This window comes from Oryza sativa, chromosome 11 (assembly GCF_034140825.1).
Source record: "Oryza sativa Japonica Group chromosome 11, ASM3414082v1".
NCBI classification, from domain to species: domain Eukaryota; kingdom Viridiplantae; phylum Streptophyta; class Magnoliopsida; order Poales; family Poaceae; genus Oryza; species Oryza sativa.
In genome coordinates this window covers 21411870-21439461 of record NC_089045.1, presented here as the reverse complement: position 1 = coordinate 21439461, position 27592 = coordinate 21411870, and the positions used below count along the sequence as shown (strand labels likewise).

General features: G+C 41.3%; 2 protein-coding genes and 1 pseudogene across 2 annotated transcripts; 2 read left to right on the top strand and 1 right to left on the bottom strand.

The window, feature by feature from the left end:
• Positions 1–1157: 1157 nt before the first annotated feature.
• On the top strand, positions 1158–3465 carry LOC107276100 (serine/threonine-protein phosphatase 7 long form homolog; annotated as a pseudogene).
• A 4417-nt stretch (positions 3466–7882) lies between these two features.
• Positions 7883–10365, top strand: LOC4350651 (probable protein S-acyltransferase 6). The gene is made up of 5 exons (XM_015761155.3): positions 7883–8224; positions 8313–8495; positions 8580–8867; positions 8943–9202; positions 9618–10365. Exons 1-5 carry the CDS (start codon positions 8078–8080, stop codon positions 10153–10155), a joined length of 1416 nt encoding a protein of 471 aa, XP_015616641.1. The 5' UTR covers positions 7883–8077; the 3' UTR covers positions 10156–10365.
• Positions 10366–12854: 2489 nt separating this feature from the next.
• Positions 12855–16459, bottom strand: LOC107277021 (uncharacterized). The gene is made up of 2 exons (XM_015761051.3): positions 15514–16459; positions 12855–13289 (listed from the first exon to the last, which is right to left on the bottom strand). The coding sequence occupies exon 1, from the start codon at positions 16423–16425 to the stop codon at positions 15544–15546; it is 882 nt and encodes a 293-aa protein (XP_015616537.1). The 5' UTR covers positions 16426–16459; the 3' UTR covers positions 12855–13289; positions 15514–15543.
• Positions 16460–27592: the final 11133 nt, after the last annotated feature.

The following is a 27592-nucleotide window of genomic DNA, read 5'->3' as shown; positions in this document are numbered from 1 at the left end:
AAGGAAGATGAATATTGGGTCATCAGGTAGGCGGCCATGGGACTCTCAAGTCATGGCTCGAGAGTAGAAGAGAATGAGGAAGGGAAAAAGGACAAACCGTGTGTGATCACGCGTTTCACGCAGCGGCGCATGAATTAAAATCCCCTGGCTCATGTTGACATAGTAACTACTACTAACTCAGGACCAATTTTTTAATTAATAATAAATAATATTATTTAAATTAAATTATTAGTAATTAGAGGATAACATTTACCAAAATAAGATGGACACTAATAGAAACAGCGTCCAGATGTGGACGCTATTACCATTAACGTACAGATGTGGACGCCAATTGGATCGACGTCCAGGTTGGTGCGGTCATAACCTGGCGCTAATCATCGCGATTAGAAAAAAGAAAAAAGAAAAATCCCCCAACGCTAGGGCAGGGTGCCTCTGCCGCCGTCCAAATCGACGCCGGGAGTCTGCCGCCGCCGCCGGCGTCCGCCTCAACCTCTGGAGTCTGTTCCTCCTTCTAACTGAGCGTAGGGACTACCCACGAGGCAAATGGCGCGGCAGCGCTAAGGCAGGGGGCTGCCGCCGCCGCCGCCGCCGTCGTCCACCTCGATGCCGGGAGTCCGCCGTCGCCGTCCACCACCACCGGAAGACCACGCCACCGCCTGAATCGACTTTTGAAGTTCTGAGAGGTGGCTGCCGTCAGCCGCTTCCATCCGTAGCTTGCTGTCTTCCCTGGAGGCTGCAGCTGTTGTCTGCCTCGACTCCTGCCAAGTGCTGTCATCTGTTCTCATCTTGGAAGCTTGCAGCCACCATTGACGTCCAAGCCCAGAACTCCTACAGTCAAGGTGATTCAACTAACTTATTTTGTTGTAGCCTATTTAATAAACATTTTGGGACACAATTTATGGATGGTAATTACAGGAGATGGAGAATCAAGAACCGGCTTCACAACTTCTAAAAAAAAAAGAACCGGCTTCAAAAATATAACATAGGTTCATCCTGATAAGTCTAATGTATAATAGAGATCTTTATAAAATATATGTCAACTGCATCAGAGTTGTCATTGGAGTTCCAACTTCGGAACTGGAATTACATTTATTCACACAGTAGAATTGAAATACTAATTTAGCTTATTGATTGTTAACATTTTGTGCAGCTAAAAAATGGCTGATAGTGATCGGTTCAGTGATTTACTATGGATGCCTCATGGGCAGCACAAAGTATCTAAAATTTCAGAAAATGTGAGTTGTCTACTTAGTTTGGTTTCTTGTCGATTTGTAAATATATTCATCTAGGTTCCCATGAGTAATTGTTTTTATCTTTGATGTAGCCTAGTAGTTCAATGAATATACGGCACCATCGCGTTGGAATCCCTTACCACCCATTGTGCCGATCGGCTCAACAAAATATTAGTTTCTATCAAATTGCAAAGATGAGGAGTATCAAAATTGACAAATATTTGATATCTGCTTTGGTAGAACGTTGGCGGCCTGAGACAAATAGCTTTCATCTACCGATAGGGGAGATGACAATTACTTTGCAAGATATCAGTTGCCTTTGGGGTTTGCCAATCAGTGGAAAACTAATTGTGGGCCAATCTGATGGAAATTGGAGGATATGATTGAGAGGTATCTTGGGATTCCACCAGAAGATCAAGAAATAAAGAAGAAAAAGAGGAAAAAGGAAGATGATACATTTGCACTGAGTTACTCACGATACTCCATAACTCTGAGCAAATTGCGTGATCACTTTCGTGTCATGCCCAGTAACCCAACACAACGGGAGATCGATTGGCATAGTCGAGCACTTGTCTTAGAAATTCTTGGCTCCATTATTTTTACTGATTCATCTGGAGATAGTGTGCCTGCAATGTACCTCCAATTTATGGATAATTTAGCGACCCGCACTGAATACAATTGGGGAGGAGCTGTACTTGCTATGTTGTACAGGCAGTTGAACAATGGTGCTGAGAAGGCAAGATCAAAAATTTTTGGCCCTCTAGTATTGTTACAATTGTGGTCATGGTCACGGTTGCCATTAGGTCGTCCAAAAAATATAATTCAAAAGACGGATGAAGTGGAGGAGCAAGAAGAAGAAGAATCAGATGGCTATCCTATATTTGGGGCCAAATGGTGTAGTTATCATGAATTCCCCACCCCACATAATTGTGGTAATGTTTTACATATCTTTTGAATTATGTCTCATTGTATATTCTTATAACAAACAACATATATGTCAACATGCTTATCTTTTTATACTAATATTATACAGGCACTCAATACTACCGAAACCAAATTGACTTGATTCGAGAAGGTACTGTACAATGGCAACCATATGAAGGTCTCATAGAGCAGATGCCTATCCAAATTCAGAATGACCGTACTTGGTGGTTTGCTAGACTACCTCTCATCCATTTTTGGGTTGTAGAGTTCCATTATCCAGAAAGGGTAATGAGACAGTTTGGAAGAAAACAATTAATTCCACCATCGCCTCCACATGGTGAGGTTGAGCTTCGGAAGCTACGCAAAGTGAAGCATGTAGGAGGAAAAGTGTGCGATTGGAATAAATTCCATGCCAAATATGTGCAACAATATGATGGGATTGAAGCAACAATCGTTCAAGAGGATTGTCCTTTCGACGTAGCTAGCTTAAAGGAGTATAGATGTTGGTTCCAAGCAAATGGTATGTTCACTATGTTTTTTGATTCTCAATGCTTGGGAGGACTTGAAAACTCTATCCCATACCCTCGAGATAACATGGAGTGGACTGGGTACATGCCTAGTGGTCCACCCCTAGCTCGCATTGTAAGTTATAGATTTCTTCCAATTACTCTTTATATTGCAGTGACAACCTAGATCTGATTTTAACTCATAATTGCAGGGATTGCGTGAGATTAAAAATGCAGCATGGGGAATCAAATGTTGTATAACTAATGGATGCAAGAAGATAGGTAAATCTATATTGATCACATGTCAGGGGAATATTAGGGATCTTAACTTGGAATACAAATTGCAAAACATGTTATCTGAGGCTGGACTACCAATTAAGGTTGAAGAAATTCCATCTGATGACGATGGCACTACTGCTTGCACGCCAAGTCCTCCAAATGAAAGTTCCGTTGATATATTTGATGAGTGGATGATCTCAGGAAAATGTTTTAGTAGATATATTGATCTAGGTGTGGAAACTACTAATAGAGTTCCCACAACACAAGATGCAAGCCAAGTGACTCAATGTTTGGAAAATGAAGATCTGGTAAAATTCTAACACTTGTGTGTATGCAAATTAACTTTGTAATGTATTTAATATATGATATACTATTGGGTGACATGACAGGTGGCTTCAAGAGAAGCATCAGCTCCATTGCATCCTGGTGAAAGAACGTCAAGTCATTCAGAAAGTTCTATCCAAGTGGTTGATTGGACTAGTACTGAGAGGACTCCTATGTTCAAAAAGAACACTCCAAGTTAGGAAGACCATATATTCTGTTGGATATAATTTTGTAGAACTTTTGGAGCTATATGTTCTAAATATATGTTAACTAGAAATCAGCCACTCCAAGTTAGGAAGACCATATATTCCTGTTGACATATATGTTCTTTTCGACCACTGTCTTATATGGGTGCTATACTATGTAAAATATGGTCATGCTGTCAGTGGTTGAATGGCGTGTTACTTTACTTTGTACTGACTTACTATATTAATGGATTTTTATGTTGCCAACTTACATCCCATTTGAATGAGCGCATGCTATTTACTTCAGTTTATTGCCACGATATGTGTGTGTTGTAGGGAACAAATCCCTGTTTAAACATGTGCTCAGATACATCCTACAAATAGCAGTACAGCAGCAATTCTGTTGTGTAAATCAAATCATATGAAAAATTGATAAGGTAATTCAAATTGAACTGTCTGTACTCTCAAATAAATACTTCAAAAACAACGTTCGTTGAGCTCCATTCATGTTCAAAGCCAACCAGAAGAATGTCCTATTCCTGGACAACTATAAGCTAAATTGACACTGTAATTTATAGATAGACTACACGATGCGTAAAACTATATGGTGCCAGAGGGTCCATCAACATGTGTTCTGCTCGACGTTGCACCTACAAAACAATCAAAGAGAGTCATATATCAAGTAAAAGTTAACTAACCATTATAATGCATATAATTCCCATTGTTTGCTACCTAAATTGTCACTATCTCTTGTGGAACGGTGTGCCTGGTGTCCAAGTCGTCTTCCTTGCATTTCATCCATGTACATTGGTATCCTGTTATGCTGACGACGGCCTAGATTTATCTGTCTAGGATCAGGAACAATTATTGGACCAGTAAATGGTGGCCATTCAATTTGATTTCCATAAGGAAGAAATTGTATAGCCCAGGTACTAGCAAGTGCTTGAGAAGAGTAGAATGGATTGATCAACTGATTTTCATTAAGATTTCTATGTTTGCAAACTGCCAAGACATGAGCACATGGAACACCTGTCAAATTTGGCTTTTGACAGTCACAAGATGGTGTGTTGTTGGGTTGCAAAACTACCTTATACTTGAAGTCCCTCCATGTGTAAACCTCATGGTTTCCTTGTTGCATTGGGACTAACTCATTGTCGACCTTTACCTCATATATTCCAACTTCATCTCCATACGAGATTACATTCATATGTCCAGCCTTATTTCCTCGCTTCACTAATAGCTTATCAACCCTTTGAGACCATTGCTTGCCATTGTTAAGTAAATTAACAGCATTTCGCCTTCTCTCAACAAACCATTCTAAGCACTTTGAAAATGTTTCCTCCACAATGGCTGCCACCGGTAACCTCCGAGAAAACTTAAACACATTGTTCAATGACTCAGATCCATTGCTTGTCATGATTCCCCAACGATATCCTCCATCCTTGCATTGAAATACCTTCTCGAGCTTTTCTTGCTCATCTTTATCTTCATGCAAGTACTTTCCAACATTTTTAATATATGTTATTGCCTCAGGACAAATATTTGCAATTGATCACATTCCTTCATCAAATTTTCTAGGTTTCTTTTTCTTCACTGTCCACTTAAATGTCTTGAGCATTATTTCATTGCGACAAAATTTCCATAGATTCTCAGCTACATGCTGTGAGCAAAGGCGGTGCACACATTCACCGGCGCTCTCATTCCATCCAATGTGGGGCTGCTTAAACAACCATTTCATGGCTTTATGTCGATCAGATATAACACACATAAACTTTCCATAGCCTATTACCTCACTTCGTAGCCATCTCATAAACCACCCCTAGTTTGCACTATCTTCCTTCTCCACAATAGCAAATGCAAGAGATAGTAGTTGATTGTTAGCATCATATCCACAAGCAATCAACAATCTATCCTTGTACCTCCCTGACAAAAAGCATGCATCAACACTTATAACTGGCCGTAGGTAGGGAATGACATCGATACAAGGTCCAAATGCCCAAGCAACACTTTTAAATGCTCGCCGTCCTTCCTGAGTCATTGGCTTTGACAAAAGGACATACTTTGTACCTAGGTTTTTAGCTTTTATAGCCTGTAAGAAAGGGATGAGGAGGCCATATGAACCTTCCCAACTACCAAAAAGTTGTGCTATTGCCTTCTCTCTGCCTCGCCATAATTTACTATAAGATGGCTTCACATTTCTATATCTCTGTTGGACTAGTGACCTCACATTTTTTATACTCAATTCCAGATCATCCCTTAATGCATCACGTATCACATTAGCAATCATAGAAGATGATAACTGAGCATGATCAAATCTATCAGCCGGTGCTCAACAGGTGTGAGCATATGGACATTTCCTTATCATCCAACCTGAACCTATCTTTGTGGGAGTTGCATAGAGCCTCCACATGCAGCTATTATCCGTGCATTCAGCTACAAGTTTAGATTGACTACTTGTGTTGTACTTGATTTCTGAATTTTTACATATATGAAACTCACCTATAGCAATTTGTAGGTGCTTTTTTGAATCAAAAGACTTTCCTTCTGCTAGTGGGTTAGAAAATTGATTCTTACGTCCAAAGAAACTCTCGTCTGCTGTTGTCTCCCTCAATATAGATATATCACTAAATGCTTTTATAGGATTTTGTCCAGATGCACGCATAAAAGGAAATGCATTGACAGAATGAACAACTCGTGGTTCTGGTGGCTCATCATCTAAACTATTATCAAGGGCACCATCACAATCCTGCTCGTTGTCATCGTCCAGTCCAAATCTATCCTCACCAACATATGTGTCTTCTGCAGTATTGTCATCATCTATAGTTGGTTGTGTTTTGGAAACCACATTATCCTGGTTGATAGGTTATCCTGGTTGATAGGTGAAGACAACTGAACTGTTGTTGAATGCAGACCATCTACTAAAGTGGGTACAACCTTTGCTTGTGAATGAACTGTACCTGGCTCCAACAAAACACCTGAGCCATCCCTTTCCGAATGCCTAGTTGATGCAACCAAGGTTGTACTATTAACCTGACTTAATCTTGCTTCCGTATAGGCGCATTCAACATAAAGCTCAACAACCTACCCACATGTCTTCTCAAATATCATCCTCCATCCCCTGTCTTCATAAATAGGAATCAATTGAAAATATTGTGGTCCAGGATTTCCGATATCAAACCGAGCTTGGATATTCATTGCACAATGATCCTCAGTGTATCCAAGGGCCTGAAAAATTTCTTTTTTGACTTCCTCAAAGGTTGTAGCCTCCACTGCCGGAAAAGTTATTTTTGGAGGAATATTATATTCTGCACCCTTAGCTCCATATTGTATTCTCCCATCAACATACACTAGAACAATAATCATTTTTTCTCAGTCAAATCTGCAAAACAAACTAAACAAGTTAGCAAAACAAGTTATATAATTAACTTTAAGTTAGATAATAATCTGCTGATATATCCTTTCAAGTTTTAAAAAATGTTGTTTTGCATATTAAAAATGTCAATGAACAATAGTCATTTTATTTCCTGGCTGTGTCTTCCAAACGAACTCAACAATTAACAAAGGCATGGTATATGTCTACTAGTTGGATAATAATCTATACATATATTCAATAAAACACTCATGTCATATATCAAGTATAGATATGAACAATGTAGTACATATCAATTAATGCTAATTAGATGAGGGTGAGCAAAGACATGCTATAAGTGAAAAGACATGCATGCGTGATATAAATTGCAGGGCAAACCTGTTGCTCACGACGAGAGAGCTGCCAATGCACACGGCGCCGTGGCTGGATTGCAGGATTGGTGGCGCCGTAAAACACGGACAAATCGAAGGCCCCGGCGTCGACGACGAGAGTGGCTTGGACGACAAAGCGGATGGATCAAAGTCGTAGAGAGGGTGAACTCGTATATGAGTTACGACGATGTGTGGCCGGCTGCCGGCATGCGCGATCGAGCGCTCATCGCTAGAGTTAGGGTTTTCTTTTGATTGTCAAGGTTTTCTTTTGATTGTTCTCACTCTATTCGTGGCTTGGCTGCACCAGGGAGGTGGACGTTGGTTCCAACAGCGTCCAAGTATGGACGTTGTTTACAACGGCGTCCAATTCTGGATGCTTTCTGTATTAGCGTCCATCCTACTCCTGTAAATCCCCCCAACGATTTACTAATTATTTAATTTAAGGGTAATTGTTTATTATAAATAAAAAATTCGGAACTCAGGATGGTGGTGATCATGCGGGTAAGCATTCGCAATCTAAGAAGCAAGCAAGAGAAGTTAGGAGCTTATGGTTCTTCCACACTTAGAATTGAACTATCATCATTACTTTCACCCTTATTTTGTTGGGATTCTCCTGATCTATTTTTAGATGTTCTCATTGCCGCCTCCTTTGTTTGCACACACCCCAACAACAACCACAACGCGCTATGGCGCCTCCTATGGATAGCGCAATGTCTCTCACGAGCTCCCCCATTGCCGCCCCTTTCTCTTCCTCCTTCCTTCCACCTCACCCCAACCCCAACCCCAACCCTGGCCCCGTCCCGCGCGTACGGAGGAGGGGCCCATGCATGCATGCGGGTGAGGTGACAAGGACGCGGCCACGGGGATCACCGGCGCACCGACCGGGATGTTGAAGGTGAGGTGGTTGCCGTTCAAGAAGACCCATCTCGCCCGCAGCAACGCCTCCGACGCGTCCTCCCCCACCTCCGCCGCCGCCGCCACCGCCACCGCCGTCACCACCCACCGCCTCTACCAAGTCTGGAGGGGCAGGAACGTACGTTTTCAAAAACGAATTCGGACAAAATTCGTGCGTTTCCACATTAAAAGGAGCCCATATATTTTGTTGTTGTTGTTGTGTGTAGAGATTCCTGTGCGGCGGGCGGCTCATCTTCGGCCCGGACGCCAGCTCCATCGTGCTCACCGTGTCGCTCATCATGACGCCGCTCGCGCTCTTTGTCGCCTTCGTCTCCTTCCACCTCGCCGCCCTCATCGGGAAGCCGCTCGGCCAGGCCGTCCCGGCCGTCGCCATCGCCGTCGGCGTATTCGTAAGCCCGGCCACCACCATTTCTGCGTCGCTCGAGCAAAATGAAGCAATTGACCGATCACTTTGCGTGCATGCGTGCGTGAAGGACGTGATCGTGCTGGTGATGACGTCGGGGCGGGACCCGGGGATCATCCCGCGGAACGTGCGGCCGCCGGAGCCCGAGGACATCGGCGTGTCGTCGCCGGCGTTCGGCGGCGGCGGGTCGCTCCCGCCGACGCGCGACGTGTACGTGAACGGCGTGGTGGTGAAGGTGAAATACTGCCACACCTGCCTCCTCTACCGCCCCCCTCGCTGCTCCCACTGCTCCGTCTGCAACAACTGCGTCGATCGCTTCGACCACCACTGCCCCTGGGTCGGCCAGTGCATCGGCAAGGTAGGCCGTCTTCTCCGTCTCCGGCGGCGACCATCTCCGACGTGCTGACCAACTGTTCGATCCATTGCCTCGCAGAGGAACTACAGGTTCTTCTTCATGTTCATCTCGTCGACGACGTTCCTGTGCCTGTACGTGTTCGTCTTCTGCTGGGTGAACCTGGCGATGACCGCGAGGCAGTTCGGCTGCAGCATGGGGCGCGCGGTGGTGGAGTCGCCGGTGTCGGGGATCCTCATCGTGTACACGTTCGTGACGGCGTGGTTCGTCGGCGGCCTCACCGCGTTCCACTCCTACCTCGTCTGCACCAACCAGACCACGTACGAGAACTTCCGCTACAGGTACCAATGTTTTAAATAGCGGGCTAAAACATTTAGCGGTTACTTCTTAAACAGCTATAGCAGGCTAAATTGAGCTATAGCGGCTAATTTGTACTCTCTCCGTATTTTAATGTATGATGCCATTGACTTTTTGATAAACGCTTAATCTTTCGTTTTATTAAAAAAAATTATGTAATTATAATTTATTTTATTGTGACTTAATTTATCATCAAATATTCTTTAAGCATAACATAAGTATTTTTTATTTGCATAAAATTTTTGAATAAGTTGAGTGGCTAAACGTTGGTTAAAAAATCAACGGCGTCATATATTAAAATATGGAGGGAGTACACGAGAGCAAATAGCTCGAATCCTTCTCAAACAGTTATAGCGGGAGATAAGCAGCAGTTTAGCGAGAGATTTTAAACCTTGACAGGTACGAGCGGAAGGCGAACCCGCACAACCGCGGCGTCGCCAAGAACGTCGCCGAGATCTTCCTCTCGCCGATCCCGCCGAGCCGGAACGACTTCCGGTCAAGGGTCGCCGTCGAGCACTACTACGCCGCCGGCGCCGGGGCGGCGTCGGGGCAGTACTTCTACTCCTACTCGATCGGGCCGCTCTCGTCGGAGTCCAAGGCGGCCAGCTTCAACACGCGGGGGAGCCTCAGCTTCGACATGGCCACGGCGAGCTTCGACCTCGGCGGCGTCGGCGTCGGCGGCGGCGTCGGAGGATACTCCGCCAAGCGCACCAGCGTCGACGTCTGCTCCAACTCCTCCGACTTCGGCGACATCTACGGCGGCGAGCAGCAGCCGCCGCGGCACTCCATCTTCGGCGGCGACGGCGGAGGAGGGAGGACGAGCGTCAGGAAGGCCGACGACGTCCCGACGGAGTTCGGGCACTACGGCGCCGCCGCTGCCGCCGCCGCCGGCGGCGGCGGCGGCCGGCCTCGCGGGAGGGAGTTCGAGGCCGTGTGACGTCGCCGCCGCCGTCGTCTCCAAGTGCGTTGGCGCCATTTTCTTGGGAGCTCGACGATGCAACGCAGCTAATTAATCGATCAATTAATGTAGCGAATTTTTCTCTGTTTTTTTTTGGTGATCTTGTGCTTCCGCTGCTCGTGTGTTGTGTAGTAGCTTTGGTTGATCAGCTTCCTCATGCTTGCTAATGGAGTAGTGGTTTCCATAGCATTCTAGTACTACTTGCTTAACTTGATTTAGTGAAGGTGATGTATACACACACAAATGCACACACACATGGGTTTAATTTTGTGTAATTAGGACTGTGCATATATATAAACGGTGTTCATGAGTTATCCAAACATTATCTTTTGGCATGTACTATGTTTCATATTATAAGTCGTTTTGACTTTTGTCAAATTCAAATTATTTTAAATTTAACTTAAGTTTGTAGATAAATATAGAAATATTTACAACACTTAATTAGTTCCGTTAAATTGAAATAAATCAATAGTTGAATATATTTTTATAATATATTTATCTTAGATTGAAAATGTTACTTTTTCTATAAATTTGATCGAATTTGAAGTAGTTTGACTTTGACAAAAGTCAAAACGACTTATAATCTGAAATGGAGGAAGTAATGTTTCTTTAGAATACAAGAATTTGGCCTTTCTACATCTGATTCCTATAAAAAAAATCCTACAAAATACATAAAAAATTATGTGTAATGAGGCGTTGTGGATGGATGGAAGAAAATGAGAACAAAGAAGGTGTTGCCTGACAAAAAAAATTATTCAACTGTTTCAGTGGGAGAGAGAAATGAGACATTATGAGTATGTCAGCTCCTAAGAACATAATTTTGACACTTCTGTTGACCTAATTAGTTGGTAGAGATACATAATCCTGCTATGCCACTTCAACTTACATTTAATCTTTTTACATATCATGAAAGAACATATAGCCAAAACAAGGAACAGCATGAACCCAGAAAGTTGCTTCGCTGGATTATGGGCTAAAATGAACAACTAAGAGAGTTGCTGCTTGTTGCCTTCACAATTTGGTATCTGACTGAATCCAACGATCAGCTTGTCCCTTTCATACCACTTGCCCCAGAATGGCTATTTTACTAGCATGCAGTTCAACAAGCACCCCATATGCATAAAGTAACCTGAGGTGAGGGACTGATTAATGCATTTAGCGAGAAAGCTCGGCGCTAATTAGCCAACTAACACTATGTTATTGTAGTGCACCTACAATTTCATACTGATCATGATCAACCTTGTAACAGAAGGAAGCAGAGTGCTACTATCTTTAGAGCACCTTGATGCAATGCGTGCAGATCCATCAGCAGCAAAACTTGGGAACCTATTAGTCCTCTTGTATTCCGGCTATTTTACCTGCGGACTTGTAAGGGAGATGGTTAAAAGCACCCATTCAATATGGCCAAGACAATAGTATAACATATATATATGCATGTCTAAAATATTCTCGGCAGTTTTTATGTGGTTCTATGTATTCATAAAATGATTGGATAGAAATACTTAGGTAGGCATTTCTTGACTGCACTCCAAAGAAATTAATCCATCTGTCTATGAAGATTAAACTTACCATATTACGAGAAAACAATCAGGTAATCTATATTTTTGAAAAATAAATCCCAACACCCAATGAACAAAGTATGTTGCTTAACTCCAGTAGCCATGCAGCATTTCTTGTTACTTGAGCTAATGCAACTATGCAAGCTGTAAATTTAGACACTGTGGCTTGCTTGGCTTCTCTCCTCCCCCGAAGGCTTTCTCAGTTTCTTAGGCAACAATGGTGTACATCAAACCTCCATGAGATAGCCTTCAAGGGAGAGAGAGATCCAAGAAAACCGTGCCGTTTAACATCACTTTGAATGTAGTAAGTAGAAGTACTAACCAATGCTTTTGCAGACACATGAATTTGTATCTGCAAAGCACATGGAGTGGAATGACTGGAATATAAGTTTGTGGCAGTATATATAGTGTCCACAAAGCTACTATACATACATAAAACAAATGAGACCAAACTAAAAGGGACAACAGAATCCTGCACTAAATAAAGGGGAGATAATTGTATTGTGGAGTGATAATGTAATTAATGAAGAATCGACTCAACTGCCTAGAAAGCAGAAAGAGATACAAGGCCATGAGGATAGGAGAGCTTTGCCTCCATTAGTTCTAGAAAACTTACATTTAGTACAATGGCACCTTTCCTTCATGATCTTTTGGACAATGGTATCTGACTATGCCGAACAATTGGTCCAACTCATGGTTACAATTGATTCCCACCCTTAACACATAACAGCAGTGCCAATTAACAAATATCATCTATAAAGAGGTTAGAAGACAACGTACATGTCACCACAGGTTCTTAATGTTGAGTGAAATACTAGCTAATCTTATGGTGATACAACATTAGAAAAAAGTCTATTTAATACTCCCTCCGTTTCAGGTTATAAGACGTTTTGACTTTGGTCAAAATCAAACTACTTTAAGTTTGACCAAGTTTGTAGAAAAAAGTAGTAACATTTTCAACCCAAGAAAAATTTATTATGAAAATATATTCGATTATTGATTTGATGAAACTAATTTAGTATTATGAATATTACTACATTTGTCTATAAACTTAGTTAAATTTGAAACAGTTTGACTTTGACCAAAGTCAAAACGTCTTGTAACCTGAAACCAGTGGCGGAACTGAGGGGGGGCTGGCAGGGGCCATGGCCCCTCCCAATAAAAACAATTTTTTTATTACCCCCATATATCATAGCAGATTCAGTGAACAAGCAATAGAGCTTCTCAATTTGTGTACGTCTTTGGATCCAAGTGATTCATTCAGTTCATTCAACATTGATAAAGTGTGCTCTCTAGCTTCAAAGTTCTATCCTGCTGATTTTTTAGAACAAGAGAGCCAATTTGAGATGTCAATTACGTCACTATGAACTTGATGTACCCACCAATCCTAAATTTCAAAATCTGACATCTGTAGCTGATCTTTGTCGTCGACTTTTGCAAACTATTCGCTTTTATGTATTGCCAATGCATGAAAAAAAAGAGAAATTGCTAATTTTTTGAACTGTCAAAAGCCGGCTGGCCCCCCTTTGATTTTCTGTCCAGCTCCGCCACTGCCTGAAACGGAGGGAGTATCAAATTGCTTAGGATAGATGTCCTCCAAAATTTAGAAAAGCCATAAAAGAAGCTTGTTAATGGTCAGACTGAAATGTTCAGTACAAGTAGCTATATGTATATAGTTCTCACCAGTCACCATACAGAAAATTCTAAGAGACTTGTGTACAGATCATACACAGGTGACACTGTTCTAAACCAACAAGTTTTGATCATATTGTCAGCAAAAGTCTAACCACAATACCACAAACACTCACCAAGCCGCATTCAGCTGCAGAAGAACTGGATATTCTCATATAACATTGACAACGGAATCTGGGAGATCAATCGATCATCACATTACAGGTACAAGTGACCCTTTGGACACTAGAGAAGCCAAAGGCTTGTCCACCAATACAAAGTAGCACTAAGTAATAGGTCCCTAAAGTGTTAGATTTGGAAGATAATTGGTACCATAAGTGGTTACTCGTCAGTGTCAGACAGTCGATCAGTATGTTCCAGGGGTTTCTTTTGCTGCCCACCGTATCTCTGAAAAGTTTATAGCAGATCAACTGCAGCTAAGAAAAGGAAAAATTCCAGCTCTATAACCTAGGAAAGAATTAGAAAAGGCCCCACCACTAACAGGTTTTACTTCATTTCTCCACCAGGTAAAAGTGATTGCACATAACTAAAAAGTTAGAATGAAAAAGAATGCATGAATGGATTTTACAATTCTAAACAGAGAGAGTATATGATCCAGTTATGTCATAGAAATACTGCAGAAAAGAAAGAGTCAACTCTACAAACAAATGGAACTCTATTCCAAAAAGAAGGAATAATTTCTTTAGGCAAAAGTCACCCAGATAAATTCTAGGAGAAAGAATATTATCATCTGCAGCCAGTATGAAGGTTTAAAGAAGAGAATCAAATAAAAATGAACCAAAGATGCATGTAGACAAGTCTAGTCTAGAAGAAACATTCGCTTGCATTAGTTAAGGTGTAAGGTTTGCAGAGAATCAAACTGAATATGGTTCTTGTCAATGCTCTAATGAATTAATTCCACTTAGTTGGATCACCATTTTCTTCTCTTTTCAATTCTATATGAGTATCATAAAGGTATTGCTGTCAAGTTAGGAATTAGGCATTAGGCAAATTGCCTGGATAATGAATAATCCTCTTGTTCAAAACCATTTTAAGTTTCTCTTCTTCCAGTCAGTACAATAGCCTATATTTTGTAGCACTTGAGTTATGAAATGTAATATGTACAAACACCTAGTATCATCATGGGGCCACCGGCAAAGTTATTTCTCACTTTTGTAGAAAATATTCCATCCAAGGGTAAATCCATGCAACTGAGTTTCATCCATATCCACGATGTGACACATTGTGTGTATTGGACCATAGACCCACATGACAGTGAGACATCATTGGCGCATCGTACACATTGGATTAAGAATCTTTCAAATCCCAAATGATGAATCTTTGGTAAGTCCGAATCACCCAAAAACAGATGCAAATATAGGTTTAAAAAATGTCTAAAGGAATTAAATGGAGGCCCCATATTCACCAGAGATCGAGAACTGGTATGCAATTTTTTGCAAATTACAACACGTATACACAAAATATATATATATCAGAACCTCAAGAAGATTCCATGAAATGAATATCAAGCAGTATGGAAGTAGGAGAGCGATAACGCAGCTCATATTTGGTTTAGCACAACTAACAGCATGCAATCATGATGAAGTTTTACATCTGTAACAAAGACTACTGTCTTAATGATAAAGAGTTGTGCCTGCATGCAACAGCTGAATGCGCATGTGTATGAAGTTTTATTAAGGAAATGGGATGAATGTCGGAAGGTTCGAAGCAAAGCACAGATTTTAAACGAAATGTGAGGACAATTCGAAACTGCAGGTGATCCCAATCCGGAATAGTTCTTTGGGTTTTGCATGCTTGCAGCCAAGGGGGCCAATAGAAAAGAAATACTGCATAGCAGTAAATTCACCATGATAGAGTATATAAAGCTACCACAATAGCATAATGTGAACAAACTACAAAACTATGAGATCATTGAATGAGTTACAACAAGTGGCCTATCCTACATTTGGATCCATTGACTGATTCAATAAGATAAAGGTTACCACAGTGTTCATCCCAAAACCCCCATAGGCCATACGGCTAAATATTTCAGGGGATCAGCATGTGAACATATCACATTACTTGAGAATGATCAAAATGTACCTACTTAATCAAGCACAATTGAAGCAACACAATCTTATTCCTGCGCAATGCTCTTGCCGACGACGCCCTTCATCGGCAAATGTTCCATCTCCGCCTCGGCAGACGCCACCGTGGGCATTGCATCGTACGACCCACCGACGCCATTATGCCTCCTCCCTGTCCCCATCCCCGCCCCGGCGCCGCCGTCCACCCCGCACCACCAAGCCACCCCGAGGTGCACTCCCACGGCCACCGCCGCGACGACCACGCAGTGCACGGACAGCGCGAGGTCCATGAGCGCCACGGCGCGGAGCCTGGCCTCCTCGACGTCGCACCGCGTGGCGGGCGTGGCCACGGCGGCGTCCATGAGGCGGTGGCACCCGGCGGGGACGCAGGCGTCGACGTAGAGGACGAGGCCGCTCTGCCCCACCCAGAGGCCACCCACGGCGCCGGCGCAGGCGAGCGCGGTCTCGGCGAGGAGCCCGCGGTTCGGGGGGGAGATCGCGGCGAGCAGCGAGGCGACGGCCGCGGCGAGGAGGAGGGCCGCGGCGACGTGGAGCGCGTGGGACTGGAGGTCGGAGGGCGGGAAGGAGGCGGCGACGAGGGAGGCGGCGCGGGCGAGGAGGAGGAGGGGGAGGGAGAGGAGGAGGGGGCGGAGGTGGGGGAGGTGGGGGAGGAAGGGGAGCGGGAGCGGGAGGAGGAGGGGCGGGAGGAGGAGGAGGGCGGCGGCGGCGGTGGGGGAGACGGGGAGGAAGGGGAAGGGGAGAGCGAGGAGGACGGGGAGGAGGCGGAGGAGAGGGTGGCGGAGGCGGCGGAGGTGGGAGGAGGAAGGGGAGAGGTGGGTGGTGGCGGCGAGGAGGAGGTGGGAGAGGGAGGCGGCGAGGAGGGCGAGGGAGAGGAGGAGGTGGCAGGCGAGGAGGAGGAGGGAGTCCGCCATTGGTGACCTCACCGCGAGTGGGAGCTCGGTTTCCGGGGTGGTCGTCGTCGTCTATTCTTCTTGGATAGCGACGGTGGTCGGTGGCGACGAACGCGGCGGTGGTGGAGGGGGAGGAGGCTTTCTCAGGTGTGGACACGTGGGCGGTGAAGATTGGAGCGGTTGCTCTTTTCTCATTTTTATTATTTTTCAAGGGAAGGTGTTACTGACTTTTTGCTGTAGTTCTACGGTGGTGTGGTGTTTGGATCAGGATTTAACTTTAGTCATGTATTTAAACACTAATTTAGAGTATTAAATATAAATTACTTATAAAACTAATTACATAAATAAAAGCTAATTCGTGAGACAAATTTTTTAAGCCTAATTAATCCATAATTAGATAATGTTTACTATAGCATCACATAAGCTAATCATGGATTAATTAGGCTTAATAGATTCGTCTCGTGAATTAGTCCAAGATTATGGATGTGTTTTATTAATAGTCTACGTTTAATATTTATTATTAGTGTCCAAATATCCGATGTGATAGAGACTTAAAAGTTTTAGTCCCATCTAAACAGGGCCTACGAATGGTAAGAGCAGGTACAATATAGCAGGTATTTCCTCCGTTTCATATTATAAGACTTTCTAGCATTGTCCACATTCATATATATGTTAACGAATCTAGACATATATGTGTGCCTAGATTCATTAACATCTATATGAATGTGGGCAATGATAGATAGTCTTATATTCTGAAACGGAGGTAGTACAATATAGCTGGTGTAAGCCAGCGATAATCTGTACAGTATAGCTGTCTTTGTTCGTTTCTCCATCAAGGAGGAGATGAAATTTTGGATTCTCGTGGCATGCTTTTCAAACTACTAAACAGTGTGTTTTGTGCGAAAACTTTCCAAATGAAAGTTGCTCTAAAATGTCAGATTGATACATTTTTCAAGTTTGTAATAATTAAAACTCAATTAATCAAACATTATTACCATCTCGTTTTATGTGGAACACTTAATCTTTATCTCCATCTTCATTTTCAGGAGATTCAAACACCAAAAAGTCTAAAAAATTGAGATTGACGAAGCCACCATAGGTGTCTCGCTGTCAACGGGTACATCGCCTATCATTGAAAGCACAATATTTAATTCGTTCCCACCCATGAGAGTCGAACCCAGAACCTAAGGTGTTATTTAGACTTTTGCAACCACTAGACTATATGCCATTTCGCAACGATAATCTGTATATGATGGTAAAAGTGGTGATCTGTATGAGGATTGAGTGGAGAGATGTATGAGGATTGAGTGAAGAGAGAGCAAAAACGGGCGACTAATTTATCGACGTAGACTCATGGGCTTCAACGCGAGTGAAGCAGCATAAGATTCTACTGGCCACCCTGATACACGGCTGCTCTATTCAGTTTTCACGGCAGAAAAGAACGAGTGGATAGGACTAACAATAAAAATGTTAGAATAAAATATTAAGAAGTAAATATGGGTAGATAAGCTAATAGTAACATATTACTGTACATGCTCTCTATTATTAAGTTAACAATATATTATTGGCGTGAATATTTTTGGAGCTAATAGTTGGCATACTATCTCGCTCTAAACAGGAATTGGGATTCTGCAGTACAACAGAGTTTAGTGCAGAGGAAGAACAATTGTGGCTGCATTTAGATCATTTTTACATGCATCTCACTAAATTTTGTGAATTGGATTGTACTCCTTCCATCCGACGCTAATGACTTTTCAAATAACGTTTGACTATTTATTTTATTAAAGAGTAGTAAATTACATTTTAGACCATATTTTATTAGCAATGTTTTATTTTGGATCACCCTTAAACCAATATTTTCATTTTGGACTTAGTAACTTTTCCATTTTTTTTGGGTTTGGACTATCCTCCATTATGGTGAAGATATGGCTTACATATATGATATATGGATAGAGAAATTTAATGGTGTACTGAGACTGATTTGCTTGATTTTTTTGATGGATGCTAAAAAAGTTATTTGCTGTGATCCAAAAAAAAAGATTTTTTTAGGGTAGTTCAAAATAAAACTTTGACAATAAAAGTCTTCAACAATATTGTATGAATATCATTTTATTTTATTTATCAAGAAAACTATAATCTTAATTTACACTTTTACATATTTATTATGCTAAATTTTTAAATATGATAGTCAAATATTATAAAAAAGTCAACACAATCAAGATGGAAGGAGTATATTCCATTACATATGCTACAGTGCAAAATAGTTCATAATGTGATTTTAACAAGTGCATTGTGCGCTATCGCTATCGTTCATAATATTGTAGCCACAGTGCACCTCTACAGCATATTTATATAGCGTTGTCGAGCCACTGGTCCCACAAAGCAAAGAAACATTCCAGTGTTGGAGTTGCAAGAGTTTAAATCTGATCAACCCAAAACAAGCCATACACATTTTTCTATATCTAAAGAAGGTTGAATCGAATAAGGAGAATATGACTCGATCCTAACAAAGATCAATGTCAACGACATATGACTCGATGAAAAGGGTAATTTGATCTGGATTTCATCCTCACTCTGATCTCTCCTCTCATGAGAACTGATAGCTCAGCTATTAACCTTAAATTATGTAAGATCTTTAAATTATAGAACGATATACTTATTAGCCAGCTCTGATATTCGTCCACACTTTTACTTAGAGATGTCAAATTTCCCAGTGCTCTTGTCCATATGATTACCAAAAAAAAAAGAATGTCAACAATACACAGAAACATGATTCGCCCATCAAATTGCCTTTGTGGCCATTAGTGTTTCCTACGAGCTAGCCAATTACGTGGCAAAGCCGCGTGTCTTTTCTAGTTATTTATAATGTACGCGTAGTAGCTATTATTCTTAAATAAAAATTCATAGAACCATAAAAAATACATAAATTAAAATTACATTTATAAGAAACTCATATATATATAGAAGCCTGGGAAGTACTCCGTATGTCGCTGAATTGTTAGTTGTATTCAAAGAAAAGAGCATGCCGCATGCCGTTGAATTGGCCGTATCGTAGGCTTTTGGTCTTGGTTTGCAAGTACCAGTCGCACGTATGTATCAGATAATTTAATACACCAAAACAAATGTTTACTTATTATACCACCTGATAAGTATATCGTCAATATAATTTATTAAAAGAAAAACCATAATCAGCTTAATAATTTGTACTTTTGCTTAAAGAAAGAAAATAATCAAACAAGTTTACTCATCATATGGATATAAATAGGATTAATTAGACACATGCTATTACAAATTTGAAGGTTTGGAAAAATATCATTACTATTCAACAAATTGTAAAGATGTCATTACAAATTTGGAGAAACTGAATCAATGCCACTCTCTACGCCAGAAGCATCATTGTTGACCACGTTTGACTCAACGGACTACCTATACATTTGTCGACAAATTTTCTCTTAAAAATTTGTCAAATGTAAATACAATATAATTGTACTGTAATTACACTGTAACTTACAATAATTACACTGTAACTGTACTATAACAACACGGTAACTATAATAATTACACTATAATTTACATGTAATTACACTGTAAATATAATAATTACACTGTAATTACAGTATAACTACACTGTAACTATAATATAACTTGCATATAAGTGAGATGTAACTTTAGAAAACTTATGTTTGGCACTGCCCACGTGAAAGAGGGATTACGAACTCGCAATGTATGTTTGTACGATACGTGCGGAGGTCATCATTCATGCATGCATGTTCGGCTATGCCCTGCCGCTTTATCTTTGCCCTTCGTCTGTCATCTAGACATCTACGCGTGCATGAGCCACACCTGTGGCCGGCGGCCGGCGAACGTCGAAAGAAACAAATTAAAGCGTCGACATAAAAGCACGAATCCCGAGTTTCATCAAGCGGTTCAAAAATCGACAAATTCTGAGGAAGAAATTTGTCAACAGATTTATAGCAAAACCGCCACGCATTAGGCGGGGTTGGGCGGCCGGCCCAGCTACGGCCCGTGCCGCCCTAACCCTCCGTATCCTTCTTGGGCCGCCTACCACCACATCCAATTCACAATTGGGCCATAAATAACCAGCCCAAGTGTCCAATTTTAATCCTGCTTATGTGATGCTTTCCTGAGTCAATTCCTCGACACTGCTCACCCCCGTCCCCTACTATAGTTAGGTGTCTAATGTTTCTCTCTCTCCCTTCTACACAAAATAATAATCATCTTATTTTGGTAATGCGATATCTTCTCATATATTTATTTTTTAAAAGATATCTATCAAACATTGACTCATATTTGCAAATTAATATGTTTACTAGTATCTTTTTAGAGAATCCATTATATGTCACTGACTTTGTCACCCGTCTACGATTTTAATATATATCTTTTTATGTATAATGAATTATGTATGGCGCAAAAATTATTACTTTATTTTAATATCATTTTTTTTGTTTGCCTTAATTTATTAATTATACTATATGTTCATATGATTACAACATAAATATGGTATTTTTTATGTTTAGTTGTTCTTATTGAGACGAGCATCTTCGTCCCATCTTTATTTTAATCCTGCGTCCGCCACTGGAGTCGGGTCAGCAGGAGCAGCACACATTTTATCCCCTTTCTAGTTCGATTTAGACCTAACCCTACCAGCGACGACGGCGACGTCGTCTACGGCGGCCGCGGCGACGACAACGTCTACGGCGATGGCACGGGCTGCGGCGGCTGCGTCTACGGCGGCGACGTCTTCGGCTCGGCAGCGGCGACGGCGTCTATGGAGTCAGCTTTAGTGCAAGAGTCAGCTCTTGCTGCAAATACACAATATCAGCTTGTACCTTGAGCTGCCAGACATATCCTGAACAGAGCACCTAGAGTGGGAAATTAAATCCACATAATTAACGCACCGAAATTGAATCCACATAATTCATAGACAATGATTAACATTACACAAAATGGCACTGATTTACCTACTTGCACCAAATGTGGCTACAAAATTTACAGAACATATATAGAAATACATAATTATGACCAACAAGAATAACATCACATAAAGTTGTCTACTATGACTACACTTCTCTTCTTTCAACATCTTCTTTAGCTGCTCACACTCATTCTTAGAATCATTCAGCTGCTGATATATATATGGATTGCATCTGTCTAAGGTTTGGCTCAACCAAACCCTGCATCCTCGACTTCTCTTCCTTATGCTCTTCTGCCTCTCCCCGCCATTGCCGCCAAAGTTTGCCGCCGCCGACGCCGCCTCCAAATCCCGCCGCCGCCGGAGAAGCCTAGGGCTAGGTTTATGGTTCACTGGGAATGCGCCATGCACCGCGGTCAAACTGATTCCACTCGGTCCCTACATAGTCATACATAAGGGCATTATGGTCCATACATAAATACGGTATGCACAAAACCGAGTACAATCGCGGATCAGGCGTAGAACGTGGCATGTTTCTAGTTTTATGCGATTTGTAATGGCAATTTTACAATTTATCGAATAGTAATGGCATTTTTCCAAACCTTCGAATTTATAATGGCATGTGTCTAATTAACCCTGCCATCATGGCCAACCGAAATGCGCATCCTGCTACTGGTCACCGCCGCGGCAATTACAGATTTACACCGGAAGGGAATAGATGGTCTGGGCTCCTCCGGATATGATTGGTAGAATACATTGCAATTTGGTCATAGAGGAAAAAAGAGAAGGAAGAGGAAGAAAAAGGACAGGGGCTAAAAGAAAATATTTACTGGTATAATATAAAAAGTGACATCGCTTATACTCCTTCCGGTTGATAATACTTGTCGTTTTGGATAAGGACACGGTCTCCAAAAAAAACAATTTTGACCATTATGTTTCATTATAATATGTATAAAATTGTTAGCAAATATATGATCTTATTAAAGTACTTTTAAGACTAATCTATACATGTAGTCACCATATTTGAAAGACAAATATTTTAAAAATGATTCATAATCAAAGATTCTAAAGTTTGACTTCAGCCTTGTCCAAAACGACATGTATTATCAGCCCGGAGGGAGTAGCTATAAATTATAGTTACCCTGTTAAAAAAAATATATGAACTAAAATGATATACCTTAAAGGGTTAGTTAGATCATATCATTATAAATTTGACAGTTTTAAAGAATACTACCATTATTCGTATAACTGAAATGGTACCACTACAATAATATGAAAATTGGATTCATACCATACTGTACACTAATTTAAATAGGTAAATAGTAATGATATATTTTCAAGTAAATTTCAGAAAACTACAACCAAATTATCGTAAAACTTCATATTTATAATCTTGTATTACAAAACTACAAATTTAGCATGGAAATTTTCATAGAACTAGAGATTTAAAATATAATATCCCAAAAATAAAGATTGATTAGCAAATTTAATAACTACAAGTTTTGCATCAATTTAAGTACAAAACTACAACGCCTAATAGTTCCAACATAATAATAAGGGGCAATTACATATCTGACCCTCTTTTGAAAGCTAACTACCAATTTAACCATCTTATATCAAGTTTGCTCATTTGACCCTTCATTTCAAAACTGAAGATACGGTAGGACCCTATTCTATCAAAGGCATGTAACGGTCTTAAAAGGAGCATAAAATTTCTCTTCTGCCCTTGCTCTTTTGACCCTATTTTACCAAAGCATTTAGTTAGTTTAGCATAGTTTTGTATGGTGGCAATAATGAGAATGATTTGTGCACTTAGTGTAAGTTTCACCGATTTGTGACAAGTTTGACTCAGACTTTGGTCAAATTTGACCTATATTTGTTATATTAAATTTTTCAAATTTGACTTCAGTTTGACAAAATGGACTTCAATTTGATAGATGTTTGACAAATTTAACATAGATTTGATAAAAATATGAATAAACTTCAATAAAATTTTAGACTCCATCATCCTCGCCACGTCATGCATCGTCGCAGACCGCTGATTTCCGCCAATGTTGTGCCACCATCACTGACCCGCCACCCGTACACCTCAGCACCGCCGGATTTGCAGCCCGCATGCCCAGTCACCTCTACATCCACTGCCAACGCAACTCTGCTGCCCTGGCCCTGCCGCCGCCAACCCGCCGCTACCAGATCCACCGCCTATACACCTCGGCGCCGCCGGCGCAAAATTACAGCCTGAGCTGCTACCGCCGTGCCACTGTCGTTGTCCCGTTGCCACCGGATCCGCAACCGGCACACCTTGACAATGTCGGATCCGTAGCCCAGATGCCTAAGCACTGCCGGATCCACCACCGTAGCCAGAGCTTCGCTGCCTGGGCCTCGCCACCACTGCTCGTCCTTGTCATCGTCGGGCCTCTGCCGCCCCTCCTCGTCTGATTCGCCCGCCTGTTAACAACCAAATTTGGTAATCCAAGTATCGGAGATGAAGATAGAATCGAAGCGGAATTCAAGATGGAGATCGTTACGGAAACATAGCGAGAATCGGCTAAAGTCCGAATCGGCTATGATCAGGATCAGCAGAGTTCGAGTCGGACTAGGTTGGCCGATTGAGCCGATACCGACAATATGACGTAATGCATGTTGTCGGGTTGAGTTAATGTGCTTCATATGGATTGCCATGCACGGATAGAGTCCTGAGAAGGCAATTGTATCTATTAATTATGATATTTCATGTAATTTCCTTAAAGATATGTTTGGGCAAAAGTCTGCCGCAAAGACTTATGGTATCTTAAAAGTTTGTTAGAAATAAGAGTCGTGTCCGACACGGACATATTTTGTAATCTCAGGTATAAATAGACCCCGAGCCCCATGTAATACAACAACACACGTTCAATACAATCTCGACGCATCGCCACCCTTTTACTTTGGTTTTGTTTCGACGAGTTCTTGCTTTCGGATTGAGCTGCATCGGTTTCGATCTTCAACTAGAGGTAAAACTTGTTATGGCGGCTTGCGTTTTCGGGATTAGTGCTTCCATCTTTATGATACTCTAATCTTGTTTATGTAGTTCGTTGAGTTATCAGATATTCTATATAATCTCAGGCAATATTGTTATCTAACCCTCAAATCGGCTAACATCTGTTGCTAAAAGGCAGCCGATCAGGTTAAATACTATTGTTGACTTAGATTATATAGGATATCTACCGCTCTATGAAATATCCAACGGCTTGATTGTCTAGATATTGTCCTTCTTTTCATACTTATAGCTGCATCAGTTGAGTTTGATCTTATAAGTTGTCTTAGAATCTCAATCTCTAGCCTGCTTTTGGTTGCCGATTAGGGTAGTATCGGGGTTTCAACCGATCTTACCTGATTTAGCTTTATATTTCATGTATTTGATTGATATTGAAAGTGCATCTAGGCCCCTAATGATTTTGGTGATTAATTACAATGCGATTAGAGAGGACTAACATTTTTATTTAAGCAAATGTGAAGGTTGTTTTGTCCTCAATGAGTTAGCGTAATACATATCCCGCCGAATACGTTGATGTGATGTAATGCGGCAAATGAGCAAATGGTATTTTGTACGTTTTCGTTTCCTTGAGTTAATAGGAAAGCCGCACTATTAAGAGGGATGATGCATTGACATACGAGGAGTGATCAAAGTGCTCAAAATCTATTTTTAAAAAGTGTTTCTCCTCAGTTTGGTGTGTTCTGGATTTTTTCGGAGTTTTCCGAAACTCATTTTCGGACTTTCCGAAAACACACAGAACCAGATTTTCGCTTCTGGAAATTTTCGGATATGTCCGAAAGTGATTTTCGGACTTTCCGAAAAAGACTGCGAAAGCAAAAGTGGTTTTGTATATTTTCGGACTTGTCCGAATCTGATTTTTGGATTTTCCGAAAATCATCAGTAGAGTCAATTTCGCTTCTGTATATTTTTGGACTTGTCCGAAAGTTATTTTTGGACTTTTCCGAGAACATCCAGAACGATGTTGTTGGTACTAGAAATTTTCGGACTTGTCCGAAAAGTTTTCGGAATGTCCGAAAAATCCTTCGTTAACTTTGTTGTTGGTGCTGAGCTGGAATTTTCGGACATGTCCGAAAATCTTTCGGAATATCCGAAAATCTGAATTATTGTGCATAACGGACAGAATCTGGGCTGTGGCTATAAATAGCCCCCTCCCCTCACTTGTGAGGGCTGCTGGTTCCATTCCAATCATTTGTGCCCTTGGCTTGCTCTTTCTCTAGCACTTTTGAGCCTTGTTTTCTTGTTTTCCCTCTCACCCGTGTTCGATTTGGATTTGGTGTGTGTGTGAGAGTTGTGGATTCGAGTTTGTGGGAGTGCTTGTTGTTGACTTCGTGAAGATTTGTGAGCACTTTCATCATCTCCGGGAGTTCTTTGCTTCATTTGTTACTCTTGGAGGTTGAGGACTCCTAGGCGGCTAGGTGTCGCTCCCGAGCCACCGATCTACTTATGGTTGGCCGGGAGAAGTTTGTGAAGGTCGGATCTCACCTCCAAAAGGGAAGAGATACCCTTAGTGGAAGGAGGAGTGCTTAGTGCAACCTCTTGAGGAAAGGGTTAGCTAAGACCCGACTCTTAGTGAGCTCCTCAACGGAGAGTAGAATCCCCTCAAGGATTCGAACTTCGGGAACAACCTCGTGAGCTTCATCTTTGGTGACTTTACTTCCTCCCTCTCCACTAGCTTTGCTTGTTTGAGCCGCTACAGGTCTAGTTGCTGTTTGTGCTAGCATATTCTTGTTGTAGGCAACTAGATCTAGGATTTACTTTGCTGTTTGTGCTGACTCCGAAAATTTTCGGATATATCCAAAAATTTCAGAAATATCCGAAAATTAGTGCTTCCGCTTTTAATTGAATTTTTGAATTAGCCTATTCACCCTCCCCCCTCTAGGCCTAATTTACACTTTCAGATATGCTAGATCTTCCCTTTATATTAAGATCTTATTACAATAAAGTATATTAGGCTTTTGTTTGATATATTTTACTTGTTTTAATATCTTAGTATAGAGTGATATCGGATTATTAGCCGATACATGCTAGATCTATTGGATCGGCTATGCTATGAACATCTATAATCTCATTGTTAGTATATACTTCGATCTAAGTGATTTATACTGTCTCGGTATGACGACCGATCTATCCCAATTACTTGATTTAAGTTTATATCGACATAAGGATTATATATTGTTAATATCTACAGCCGATCGAGTAGATTTAGTCTTTTCTTATTTATTCATGGTTGCCGATCGATTCACATATGACATCGGCTCAGAGATAAATAATATGTCATCGTCAACTAGCCGATCGGCTATCATTTATGGATTTAACCACGATTTCTTTGTCTTTATTTCTTGTTGATTGCAGGATCAAATCAATTGGCACGCTCACGAACCTAAAAGGCAAGATTTTTGGACCTGCACTAGAGTTAAGCAGATCTCTCCGGCCTCGTGTTTTTTACATCAACACCACCGCAGTCCAAGCTCCGCCACCCGGGCCCCGCCGCCACTGTTCCTCCGTCGCGTGCCTGCTTCTGCACGGCGAGGAGAGCTCCTCTGGAGAGAGAGGGAGAGAGGGGAGAGGGAGAGGAAAAGGAATGGGAAGTGATAAATTTGGGGATAGGGTTAATGTGTGTAATCAGGGGTATTTTGGTCTATTAGAACACATTTTTTTTCTTTTCTTAAATGAAACCAGAATGGTATAATAGAAACAGGGTCTAATGGCAACTCCAATTTTGAAAAACAGGATCTAATAAGCAAATTTGAAAACGTAGGGTCAGATTGTTAATTAGACTTCAGAATAGAGTCGAATGACCAATTCTCCCTAATAATAATATTGATAGAGATTTAAACTCTACAATATGCTTTAATTAAATATATAGTTTTTTTAGTTTCCACTAAATATGCAGTTTTATAATTATTGCCTTAGTTTTATGTAGTTTCTGTACTTTTTATGAAACTAGAAAAAATACACGTACGTTGCAACGGGTAAAAATATTTTCTCATTGATAAAACAGCTATTAGGCCATTCCCAGCCCAAGACACTAGACATAGTTTCTATAAACTTCACGTCATCGAGAAAATAGTACTAAAGATGCTACTCTTCCAATGCATACACCACTACTCAATACTTAAATTTAATACTACTTATCTCATGTGATGTCTTCGATATTGTGTAGAAACTATGTCTCATGCAAGATATGGTTTCTTCTCTTTCCTCATTTATTCACTTAC

Coding starts and splice junctions, on each gene's coding strand:
- LOC4350651 (XM_015761155.3), top strand. CDS start 8,078: ATGTTGAAGGTGAGGTGGTTGCCGTTCAAGAAGACCCATCTCGCCCGC. Junction 8,225..8,312: donor AAGTCTGGAGGGGCAGGAAC/GTACGTTTTCAA, acceptor TGTTGTGTGTAG/AGATTCCTGTGCGGCGGGCG. Junction 8,496..8,579: donor CCATCGCCGTCGGCGTATTC/GTAAGCCCGGCC, acceptor GCGTGCGTGAAG/GACGTGATCGTGCTGGTGAT.
- LOC107277021 (XM_015761051.3), bottom strand. CDS start 16,425: ATGGCGGACTCCCTCCTCCTCCTCGCCTGCCACCTCCTCCTCTCCCTC.